The 13073-nt window shown below is 40.9% G+C and overlaps 1 protein-coding gene across 1 annotated transcript in view; it reads left to right on the top strand.

Moving 5' to 3' along the window:
• Window positions 1-10631, top strand: part of ELOA (elongin A) — a 51385-nt gene extending 40754 nt beyond the window's left edge. The window contains exons 9-11 of the mRNA XM_073665622.1: window positions 6239-6350; window positions 6452-6603; window positions 9440-10631. Of these exons, the coding sequence (XP_073521723.1) occupies window positions 6239-6350; window positions 6452-6603; window positions 9440-9501 (326 nt within the window). The 3' untranslated portion in view covers window positions 9502-10631. The remainder of the gene's footprint in view (window positions 1-6238; window positions 6351-6451; window positions 6604-9439) is intronic.
• The last annotated feature ends 2442 nt before the right edge of the window (window positions 10632-13073 follow it).

Raw genomic sequence — 13073 nt, forward strand, 5'->3', positions numbered from 1 at the left:
TCTAACCGTTTGTGCAGACACATGCACATTTGTGACCTGCTGGAGGTCATTTTGCAGGGCTCTGGCAGCGCTCCTCCTGTTCCTCCTTGCACAAAGGCGGAGGTAGCGGTCCTGCTGCTGGGCTGTTGCCCTCCTACGGCCCCCTCCACGTCTCCTGGTGTACTGGCTTGTCTCCTGGTAGCGCCTCCAGCCTCTGGACACTACGCTGACAGACACAGCAAACCTTCTTGCCACAGCTCGCATTGATGTGCCATCCTGGATGAGCTGCACTACCTGAGCAACTTCTGTGGGTTGTAGAGTCCGTCTCATGCTACCACGAGTGTGAAAGCACCACCAACATTCAAAAGTGACCAAAACATCAGCCAGAAAGCATTGGTACTGAGATGTGGTCTGTGGTCCCCACCTGCAGAACCACTCCTTTATTGAGTGTGTCTTGATAATTGCCAATAATTTCCATCTATTGTCTATTCCATTTGCACAACAGCATGTGAAATTGATTGTCAATCAGTGTTGCTTCCTAAGTGGACAGTTTCATTTCACAGAAGTTTGGTTTACTTGGAGTTATATTCTGTTATTTAAGTGTTTCCTTTATTTTTTTGAGCAGTGTATATATATTTTTCTTATTTTCAGATTTTTAAAAAAAATATTTCTACAATTTTACTACTTTCTACTTTCACATTTAGCAGTCTGATTGCAGTTACAAAGCATAGCGAAGCAGGATCATTGCTAAGCTGTGTAACTGTCAGTTCTGCACTGACACAAGCTAGTTAGATCATGCACTGCTTATGATCTAACTAACTTACTAGTGCCTGGTGAACTGGTCATGACGACATCTGGTCACCATGACAATGATCGGCTCCCGCGATTATGTCGTGGGGTCTCCGATCCAAGAGCAAAGGGGCTTTTGTCCCTCTGCCTGCTCACTAATTGCTGCGATTGCAGTATTTAGGGGGTTAAAGTGTCAGAATCAGCTGACACCCAGCGGCGATCGCGCATGCACAGCCTGTGTGCACGCAAAATCACCTGGAAGTACTCAGTACGTCCAAGGTCGGTAAATACTTACCAACCAGGACATACTAAGTACTTCCAAGGTCAGTAAGAGGTTAAAAGGGTATTCTCAAGTTATTAAATTCCTTTAATTAATCAGCATGAAAATAAGCAAGTTTGCAATTGACTTGCTTTTCCTATCTGTTGTCATTCTTCTGAAATGAGAGCTTTTATTTTACGTAGTGTACAGCTTGTTTCCTTGGAGCTTGTCCACTATTGCCTGGCCAAGTGTGTGCAGTAACAGTTTTGCAGGAGAGGATACCAGTCAACTCTCTCCAGCAAATTGATTTCTATACAGCAGTTATCTGCTCACCCCCCTCTCTTATATTCAAACAGGGCTCTTTTCAGTCCTGTTTAATCACAATGCCAGGACCCAGACATCATGGCTTTCACTGTCCTGGGCCTTCTTGTTGAAATGCCTTGTTATCTCTATATGTAAGGGGGCATTTAGACTATGTGCCCACGATGCTGAAATGCTCCGGATTTTTTCCTGAGCGTTTCTGCATCTCCCTGGCAGAAAAAACGCATGCGGATTGTACATGTGGATTGTACATGCGGATTGTACATGCGTTTTTCCTGCCAGGAACAAGCGGATGTGAAGCGTTCTTCACATGCATTTCTGCATGCGGGTTGACAAGCGCTTTCCAAGCGATTTTAGCATCACTTGGAAAGTGCTTGACAACTTGGTCACACTATATAAATCCATGCAAATGGCATGGATTTATATAGTGTGACCTTAAAGAATAGTAAAAAAATAATCTATACTTACCTTCCAATGGCCCCCGCAGTCTTTATTTGCTCCGTCCTGGCTTGCCGGCAGCTCGTGGTACACTGAAGGACCTGCCGTCACATGACTAAATGACGTCAGCGCAGGTCCTTCAGTCCACCGCGATCTGCCGGCAAGCGAACACAAGCGCACCGAGGGCCATCAGAAGGTAAATATAATATTTGTTTTTTATTTTATTCTTTTTTTTACAGGTTCTATGGTACTCAGGTCCGGAGAAGAGTCTCCTTTCCTCCAGACCCGGGTACCATCCGCACATTGAAACGCTTGGATTCCGCATGTACAGATCCAGTGATGCGGATTCCATGCGGTCCAATGCAAGTCAATGGCGGTGAAAACGCAGCGCTTCTGCAAAATAATTGGTAGTGCTGCGGATTTTTCCGCAATGATAATCCGCAGCGGACATTTCTGCAGCATGTGCACAGCACATACGGATTATCATTGGGGAACATGGCAGGCCTTCTACCATGCGTTTCTTAAGCGTTTCTGCAGCATTTTTGCCGCTGCGGAAACGCTTAAAAAACGCATCGTGGGCACAAAGCCTTACACTGCAAAATAATCGTAAACGAACTTTGTTAAAAAACGCTTGTTTCACTATTGTTTTGCCGTGTAAATAAGCTGTCAATGACCCAATGAATGAGAAAATTGCTCGTTCAGCGAGTGAAATAATCTTTTGTGCAGCATAAAATATCATCGTTCTCGACGGTGCATCGTCCTGTGTAAACCGAACTTGTTCTTCCGAGAACAATGGCAGCCTATGTGCACTGAGATATCTATTATAGATCGCTCAGTGCACATCGTTTACTTTGGTCAGCCCGTGTAAACAGACAATCAAATGACAGCCAATCGGTAAAAGTCGGTCAGTCTGTGTAAACGAGCTCTAAGTGTAGACTCATGCAATGCACACTTCAGAACAAACACTGATAGCTGAATGTGTTACAGCAGAATTTGTGCTGAGCTTTATAGTTCTACTAATACTACTGCTGCTCATCAGAACTATCACTGATGGAGGAGTGCCCACCAGCTACTAAGGAATTAAGGAGACTGCAGAATTGTGAACTGCTCAGAGACAACTTAAGAATAACCCTTTAAGCAAAATTTGTGGAAAGGTCAGGGTGGACACATCTATAAATTTGCCCCACAGGAGCCACTTGCAGGCAAATGAGAAGATGGTGGCATCCCTCAGTAAAAATCATCTGTGCAGCTCTCATCTTAACACCTTAGTGACCGGACCAATTTTTTAAAATCTGACGTGTCACTTTATATAGTAATAACTGGGAAATTTAGATCGATATGTTTTGTGGTTATTTATAAAAATATCAGGAATTTGACAAAAATGTAAAAAAAAAAATGCAATTTTCAAATTTTGCACGATTATCCCTTTAAGGCCATGGCCCCACTATCAGTGTTTGGTCAGTATTTGGTCAGTATTTTTTCTCAGGAGTGGGAGCCAAAATCAGGAGTGGGTGATAAATGCAGAATTGGTGACTTGTTTCTATTATACCTTTTCTCTGATTGTGTCTCACCTGGTTTTGGCTCCCACTCCTGAAAAATACTGACTAAATACTGATAGTGGGGCCATAGCCTTATCCAGATAGTCAAACCACACAAAAACATTAATAAATAACATTTCCCTCATGTCTGATTTACATCAGTACCATCTGTAAAATGTTGTTTTATTTTCTTAGCATTTTAGAAGGTTTAAAAATGTAGCGGTAATTTTACATTTTTTCAAGCTAATTTACAAAACCTATTTTTATAGGGACCTGTTCAGTTTTGAAGTGACTTTGGGGGTCTTATATATTGGAAACCGCCCAAAAGTGATAACATTTTAAAAACCACAACCCCTCAACATATTTAAAATTGCTTTCAGGTAGTTCATTAACCCTTCAGGTGCTTTTCCGGGATTAATGCAAAGTGGAATGACAAGAATGAAAAAAAGTTTATTTTTACCACTTAAATTTTGATAACTCCTGAACAGGTCACCATAGCCGGCAGACTCTAAGGCCGTTATTTGGCCATGAATTGCCAAGGGAAGCATCAGGGGCACACAATCATGATCTCAGGGTGTCAGTGGGGTTAAATAAGGAGCCCCCTCCTCCCCCCGCATTCTGTTAACTATTTAGATTCTGTTGTCGTTATTGACAGCAGCATGTAAGGGGTTAAAACGGCAATGGTCGGTGCCCACACTGATCATGGCTGCTGAAGCAAGTTGTCAGTTATAGTATACAGCCAACAGCTACTAGATTGTTCCCTGTTGGGGATGCTATTCACTTATATCGCAGGTCAGTAAAAAGATGTATTGGTGGTCACTAAGGGGTTAAAGGGATTGAGAGAACCCGTAGCTGTAAAGTGAAGTGGCATAGTGAATCAAAAATACTATATTACATTTCTAATTGGAGCTATTTGCTAATATTATTATTATTACACCTACTACATATTGGGATAGGATCTTGGAGATGGGAATACCCCTTTAAGGCATTTTTATTAGTTACTGCGAAGTCAATAATTTACATACATTTCATTAGTATTAAACTGAATCACTTGGGTTATACGTTTGGGATATCCTTCCACAAGCTTCTCACAATAGTTGGTCAGAATTTGTGCCCATTCCTCTTGACAAAACTGGTGTAACTGATCCAGGTTTGTAGGTCACCTTGCTCCCACCGTCCTTTTCAGCTTTGCCAATACATTTTCAATAGGATTGAGATCAGGGCTTTGTGATGGCCACTCCAAAACATTTATTCAGTTATGCTTAAGCCACTTTGTTACCATTTTGGCAGTATGCTTTGGGTCATTGTCCATTTGGAAGACCCATTTCCGCCCAAGCTTTAACTTCCTGGGCCTGGCTGATGTCTTGAGATTTTGCTTCAGTATTGAGACATAATCTACTTTTCTCATGATGCCATCTATTTTGTGAAGTGCACCAGTCCCTCCTGCAGCAAAACAACCCCACAACATGATGCTGCCACCCCCGTGTTTCACAGTTGGGATGGTGTTCTTAGGCTTCCAAGCTTCTCCCTTTTTCCTCCAAACGTAACGATGGTCATTACGCCCAAAAAGTTCAATTTTAGTTACATCACACCACAGGACATGTCTCCATAAATTAAGGTCTTTGTTCCTGTGTGCATTTGCAAACAATAATCTGGCTTTTTTATGTTTCTTTTGGAGTGATGGGTTCTTCCTGGCAGAGTGGCCCTTCATCCCATATTGATACAGTACTTGTTTCACTGTGGATATTAACACAATCTTACCAGCTTCCGCCATCATCTTCACAAGGTCTTTTGCTTTTGTCCTTGGGTTGATATGCAAATGTCGGACCAAAGCACGTTCATCTCTGGGACACAGGTCCCGTCCCCTTCCTGAGCGGTATGATGGCTGGACATTCCCATCTTGTTTGCATATAATTGTTTGTATAGATGAACGAGGCACCTTCAGGTATCTTGAAATTGTACCCAAGGATGAGCCAGAATTGTGCCAGTCCACAATTCTCTTCCTGATATTTTGGCTGATTTCTTTAGACTTTCCCATGATATTACACAAAGAAGCAGTGTGTTTCAGGTGTGCATTAAAATACATCCACAGGTGTGTCTCTAATTAGCTCAGATGTTGCCAAAAAAACTATCAGAAGCTTCCAAGCACATGAATTCATCATAAGGGCAGTCCAGAATTGTTTAAAGGCATAGTAATCTTAGTGTTATGATCTGCAACAAGTACTAAGGAAAGATAGGGGAAAGCTGTCCCTACAGTAAGACTAAGCTGAATCCCTACGATGTAGCCGGCTGACTGTTCCTAGCGAACAGACCCGCCTTAGTCCTCGGCTAGTCTGAACGAAGACCTATAGCATAAAGGGAGGGGTCCCTAAAAGAACTAAGGACTGGGACAAAAAATCAGACACCTCCTAAACAGAGAAGTTGTTGCAGAACACAAAAAGACAATAGACAAAAAGGTACTAGAGGTCCCAGAAGGACCAAACGAACTGACAGAGAAAGGCACCAAAGCACCTGGCTAGAGAAACAGTCAAACACTGAAGTCCAGCATAGCCAAAAGGGCGGAGCTGGAATATAAAGGCAGATGGTCACGTGACCGCAAAACACAAGATGGAAAAAACAAACAGGAGGGTTCTAACACTTAGTGTATGTAAACTTTTGACTTTGCAGTAAGTAATAAAAATGCCTTAAAACATTTTCTCTGTCTCATTATTCTGGCATTTGGCAAATATTAAAAATTATGGTAATCCTAATTGACCTAAAGCGGGAAAGGTTTATTCTGATTTCATGTCAGATATTGAGAAATACATGCATATGTGTCTTTTTATATCGTGTACGTAAACTTCTGGTTTCAACTGTAATTAGTATTTTTTCTTATTCATTGTTTACATTTTTACATTTTATTATTTCTGGACAGTCCGACAAGCCAAGATGGCATTTGTGAATACAGAAGTGAAACCCCCACGTGATGTACGTAGAAGACAAGAAAAGTTTGGAACAGGAGCTGCAGTTGTCAGTGAAAAAGCAAGGTAAAAAATAAATAGAAGGGCAATTGGACATGTTTAATGTAATTTGTGTTTTAACTGTTTGTAGTGGAATTGCAGACACTGACATGTCTCTCTTATGATAGGATTAAACCCTTCATGCCAGTCACTAGCAGTTATAGCACTGTGCCATCTGAGGAACCCCACTCATTTGACAGACCAAGTACTAGCAGTACAGTGTCCACACCAAGCAGTGTTGTCCAGCCCGGACATGATCCACGTAAACCACAAATGAAAAGTAAGTAATGTACTACTGTACAGAGCATTAAATGCTGTTCAGCCTGTTTGGTCTCAAGCTTCTAGCTTGCAGAGCAGTGTACATATGTTTAGAGGGTGTACTTGTGCCTGTGATATACGCTCACTGACAGTCAAGCTTTAGAGAAGTCTGTCTGTAAAAGTAGCGATACACATTAGACAGAAGTAGGATGGTGGTTGAATGAGCAATCGTCTGGTGAACTGTCTTTGCGCTAACACAGCCACGCACATCCTAGTCCACATCGGATGCTTCAATCATTCAGAATGGCCATACATGTCCAGTGACACCGAGCGAAGGACTGATGATCTTTCTAAGAATGTTCCATGTAATTATTTTCACAGATTGTTTGTGGTCTAGCGACTATCTGTCAAAAATTAAAAAAATGGAAAAGTCATCTTGTTAGGAGTGTTCATTTAACGCATACGTCCTGGAATTTTTGGCAAACATAAGCATGATGTGAACTCTGTCTTAGATATACACGTAGATCAGAGTTTCCTGCCTCTGAATATTGGCGGCTGTTCTGTTAGTCGCATTATCCAATTTTTAATAACCATGTTAATGGCCATGCTATATCAACTCTCACCCGAACAGGTCAGTAGGATGCGCAGGTCTTGATATAGGAATGCTATATGCTAAACAATCATATTCATCATTATTACAAATAACATAGGTCAAAACTGAATCAGCTTGCTATTCCTGATTTTAAAAAAAATTCCAATTAACCCCCATAAAATAAACCTCCGCAAGTTCTAAACAGGTAAAGAAATACAAATAGTACCAGCACCAGTAATGACATGGTACCTCACGGCGTCTTATCTACATCCTCAATACCAGGAATGCAAAATCTAACCACAATAGCCAACTTGACTAGTGATGAATGACCATTGCCAGCCATAATTAAGGAAAAAAAATGCCAGACTGCTTCATGTGATCCAACTTTTATTGTCCTGATGGTTACCAGTGGTTCTCTTTGAGCAATGATGTCGTCAATGGCTCCACTATATGTGCCTTAGCTATAACGCTGGTGCTTCTGCAGTCCTCTGGATGGTGCTAGTGCCTGTTGGGCTGTCATTCCATCAGTGCACTCTAGGGTGGTCCTTACTTTCGAAAGTGTGTTTTCTTCAGTAGGCTCCCCTTTATTCTGTTTCTGTATGTAAACTAAAAATGCAGAAAATAATTCAGCCAGATACACACAGATTTAGGAGTCCCTACCTACCATCAAACTTTCTGGATTTTTGTCATGGCTGAGTCCCCTTTGCACCTCATCTAAAAGATTTGGTTGTGGCAGGACAGCTTGAATTTTGCTGAATATAGCCTGACATTAATAACACCCTCCTTCTCCAGCTTGCTCAGCCAATCAGTCCTATCCTCTGATGCTGCTCCTCCTCCCCCAGGCTGCCACACCAATACAGCGCTGAGAGGATCAATGTCTCTTACTGAGAAGCACTGTCTGTTTCAGTTTGCATCAGTTCCTGTACACCATACTCCCTTTACATGGGTTCCAAAAATAAAACATCAAACCTAGCCACTAGCACTGCAGTATGTCAAAGCCAACAACCAGAAGCGAAACAGACTTGTGGCTTATTGGACAAATGTCTGATAGTAGTATATCTTCAACTAAATTGCCATCCGAAATAGCGGTTACGTCACTGTTCTACTTCTACAAGAAAATGACTAAACAGACAGTTCGTGATGCAGCTCGTTTAACAGCTAATGATGTTCTTGATGTCTGGGCAAAGGCAGCCATCCTCACGAGACTGAAAAAACATGTGGTTGGAAAAGTGGAATGTCTCTTCAAAGAATATGACAAGCGGAAGAAAAACAAAGAAAACAAAACTAGACGTTCTGATGATAGTCCGAGAAAGAATGGAACGCAGGTTTAGACAACTTGTTTGATATCCCGCATGCTAGGGCTATGGATACGACAAGAATACCGGAAGACAAGGAGTTTTTGCTAGCTCAGAGACAAACTGGACGCCATGGAAAAATGCGAGGTATTGACAAACAATTTGAAAAAAAATAAATAAATTTTGAAGAGAGAGGCAAATTGCAAGAAAAGAATTGAGAAAGAGAGATAAGAAAGAAGTGGTAGAGAGGAAAAGGTGGTGTTGCAGTCGTCATCTGATGAAGTAGATACAGAAGGCGATGAAACATCACAGGTACTGCCGTCAGCAAAACGAGCCAAAAGAGGAAGAGTCAGTATAGTAGATGACAAACTGTCAGCAAGCCTTGACATGGCCAAAGTTAGTGACAGAAAAGCGCTTGATAACCCGCATGCAGAAATGCATGCAAAAACACTTGACAAACACTTCTACCTGGCAGGAAAAACACATGTAAAAACCGCATACGTGTTTCCTGCCAGGGAGAAGTGGAAAAAATATGCAGCATTTCTGCATCGTGGGCACTGAGCCTCAGGCCACAAAAGTAACTGTTTTTGTTGAGAAATAAACATGATTTGTAATTGCCGATCATAATGGTTAATATATACCAAGATATGTTCAAATGACTATGTATCTTGATTGGTAGGGACCTGTAAAATTGAAAAGATTTTTAAGATGTTTGTAGTTTAATTAGTTTTTTTACCCAAATGAATCATTTCAGAGGGTGCCCCATCAAAAAATTGAAAATATGATTTTTTGTTTGTATTAAGGACCACCCTAGTGCACGCGTTATGCACACTTGTTTTTATGTCCCTAATTTATAGCAAGTTCTCATGGCCATATTGTTATCCTCTATATGTTGTGTCTACTTTCTATATTGCAGCTATCTTTCACATAAACATACCTTACAAGACAATCCTTATGCTTGTGTTTTTCAGAGGTCGCTCCCATGATGGCCAAAACAATAAAAGCTTTCAAGAACCGGTTTTCTCGGCGATAAAATAAGGAAGAAAATTGACTTTTTTGTGATGAGGGGATTATTGCACTGGAAATCATTGATAAAATGGCAGAAAGGACCCATTAATTTCTGAAACAGTGTTTCCCTTCACCTTACCGTTTCCTTTTGCCCAACATCCTAATATACTCATGTTTTAACTATATGTTTCTTTCATCTCTCAATCCTCTGGCTCTGCAGGATTCCCGTTAATTTGTTGATTTATGTCCCTGGGGCCTTAGAATCACTGAGACTTTTTACGTCACAGATATGGATCCTGACTGTTGGGGAATAATCAGTGTACCACACTAAGATGCTCTCATAACCTAGCGGAGTCATCATTTACAAATCAGTTTTTTACTGATTGAAGACAAATTACAGATAGGAAACTATTTTTGTGCAATTTCCTATGACAGAATTAGGTACAATGTTACATTTTTTTGGCAAAGTTGAAAGAAACCAAGAAAGGAATTTTGCAGTTCTCTGGATGCCGCAACTACTAATATGTACTTAGCAGTTCTGATTTGATGTTTTCCTGTTGCAGTGTCATGTAATATTTGTTGTGAATTATTTTTCAGAATTGTTCTGTGTCTTTGACCTCCATACATACCTTTCTTCATATCCGGGATCTCTACATTTAAGCTCAATATTCCAATGTGTTTGAATCTGTAATCTGGACTCTCAAAATTCTTTTAGGGACACAGTTTATGTAATTTATTTTTGTTGAATTTTCCATCACTGTAGAAATTTTTGGTCTGCATAGTATTTTCATACACTGCAGTCTCGGACAGTTCTGTATTTTTTTTTTTATTTGGGCTACCCGGTGACCTAGTAGACTAAATGAAAAAAAAAAGTTATAAGTTCCTATGTGGCAGCTGTCAGTATTTTTGACCATTGCAGATGCTGTTTCTACTCCTTAAGAATTAAATGGCAACGTCAGACACTTGCTCTTTAGTGTAGGTCATTTGTGAAATGAGTATATTGTGGATTTTGCAGATTTCACTTTACCTGTAGCTACTGGGCAGGGGCTATAAACTTTAGGCCTTTATGTGAGTTTTTTGCTTTATGTAAATAAATTCCTTTTTGTGGTTTCAAGAAGATTAAACATTTTAACTTAGACTTATATATGCAAATGATTTTATCTGGCTCTTAATAAAATGTGAATAATGGTTATCTTGTGTGCCTTCTATGGTTGAAAGGATGGAGTAAGAAATTTATATTATTCAACAGTGGTCTATGATTTACATCAAATGTACTTGTCAGGTTCATTTTTTGTTCTCTGAAGTTGCAATATTATATTGTTCTATGATAACAATTGTTTAAACTATTGTAAATTAAAACACCACTCCGGTGTTTTTTTTTCACCCCCAGAGTGGTATCACTAATGTTTGTTCCCTGGTCCTAATAAAATACTTACCAGCCACCGCCTTCTGTTGTAGCTGGCGCCTCTCCGCTATCTTGTGACCACAACTTCTGACTGACCGTAAGTCAGATGTATCGGTCATTAACTCTCAATGTAAATCTAAGAGAGCCTCGTTCTGGCTTTCATAGACTTACATTGAAGAGTGACTTCTGGTCCGCCCCGCACCCAATGGAGCAATCTGGCAGGTCACAACCTGCAGAAGACTGACCGGAGTGGCACCGATAACAGCATAAGACAATAGCTGGCAAGTATTTTACTACAGGTGGGGAACATACAGTATATCACAAAAGTGAGTACACCCCTCAATGACGCTTTGATACAATTTAAAGTAGTCAGCGTATAGTTTACATAACAGTATAAATTTGGTGTTTCCTCTAAATAACTCAACACACAGCCATTAATGTCTAAACCGCTGGCAACAAAAGTGAGTCCACACCTAAGTGAAAATGGCCAAATTGCACCCAAAGTGTCAATATTTTGTGTGGCCACCATTATTTTCAAGCACTGCCTTAACTCTCTTGGGCATGGAGTTCACTAGAACTGTACAGGTTGCCACTGGAATCCTTTTCCACTCCTCCATGATGACATTCCGGAGCAGGTTGGAAGTTAGATTTCTTGCGCTCCTCCACCTACCGTTTGAGGATGCTCAATAGGGTTTAGGTCTGGAGATATGCTTGGCCAGTCCAGCACCTTTATGCTCAGTATCTTTAGCAAGGCAGTGGTCGTCTTGGATGTGCGTTTGGGGTCGTTACGTTATAATGTTGGAATACTGCCCTGCAGCCCAGTTTCCGAAGATAGGGGATCATGCTTTGCTTCAGTATGTCACAGTACATGTGTTGGCATTCATGGTTCCCTCAATGAACTGTAGCTCCCCACAGCCGGCAGAACTCATGCAGCCCCAAACCATGACACTCCCACCAGCATGCTTGACTGTAGGCAAGACACACTTGTCTTTGTACTCCTCGCCTGGTTGACACCATCTGAACCAAATAATTCTATCCTGGTCTCATCAGACCGCAGGACATAGTTTCTGTAATCCATGTCCTTAGTCTGCTTGTCTTCAGCAAACTGTTTGCGGGCCTTCTTGTGCATCATCTTTAGAAGGGGCTTTCTTCTTGAACGATAGCCACAGACTAATTTGATGCAGTGTTCTGTGGTGTATGATCTGAGCACTGACAGGCTAAACCCCCATCCCTTTAACCTCTGCAGCAATACTGGCAGCACTCATAAATCTATTTTGAAAAGACAACTTCTGGATATGATGCTGAGCACGTGCACTCAACTTCTTTTGTTGACCATGGCGATGCCTGTTCTGAGTGAACCCTGTCTTGTTAAATTGCTGTATGGTCTTGCCCACCGTGCTGCAGCTCACTTTCAGGGTGTTGGTAATCTTCTTATAGCCTACGCCATCTTTATGTACAGCAACAGTTCTTTTTTTCAGATCCTCAGAGAGTTCTTTGCCATGGGGTGCCATGATGAACTTTCAGTGACCAGTAGGAGAGAGTGTGAGAGCGATAACACCAAATTTAAAACACCTGCCCCCTATTCACACATGAGACCTTGTAACACTCATGAGTCTCATAACACCGGGGAGGGAAAATGGCTAATAGGGCACAATTTGGCCATTTTCACTTAGGGGTGTACTCACTTTTGTTGCCAGCATTAATGGCTGTGTGTTGAGTTATTTAGAGGGCACACTACATTTACACTGTTATACAAGCTGTACACTGACTACTTTACATTGTATCAAAGTGTAATATCTTCAGTGTTGTCCTAGGAAAAGATATAATAAAACATTAACAAAAATGTGAGGGGTGTACTCACTTTTGTGATATACTGTACATTAGTGATATCACTCCAGGGGTAAAATAACAAAAAAAAAACACCGGCATGGTGCTTTAACTCTAGAAGTCTATGAAAAATAAGTAACTGATTCCAAAGTTATTCAAATGTCAACCCAAAAGGAAAACAAAATAAAAAAAGACAAACAAATGACGTAAAAAAGCTGCTGGAAATTGTAAATCAGTCTCCATGTTTAGGACAGGAGCTTCTTCATTCTGAACACTAAAAATAGTGCATCAGAATAATAAAATGAAGCCATCCATATGCGCTTTGTATCAAAAGTGGTCACTCATACTATAAGTAGTAAGGAGCT

This window comes from Phyllobates terribilis, unplaced genomic scaffold, assembly GCF_046119375.1.
Source record: "Phyllobates terribilis strain yellow unplaced genomic scaffold, ASM4611937v1 Scaffold_2__4_contigs__length_985480577, whole genome shotgun sequence".
Classification (NCBI taxonomy): domain Eukaryota; kingdom Metazoa; phylum Chordata; class Amphibia; order Anura; family Dendrobatidae; genus Phyllobates; species Phyllobates terribilis.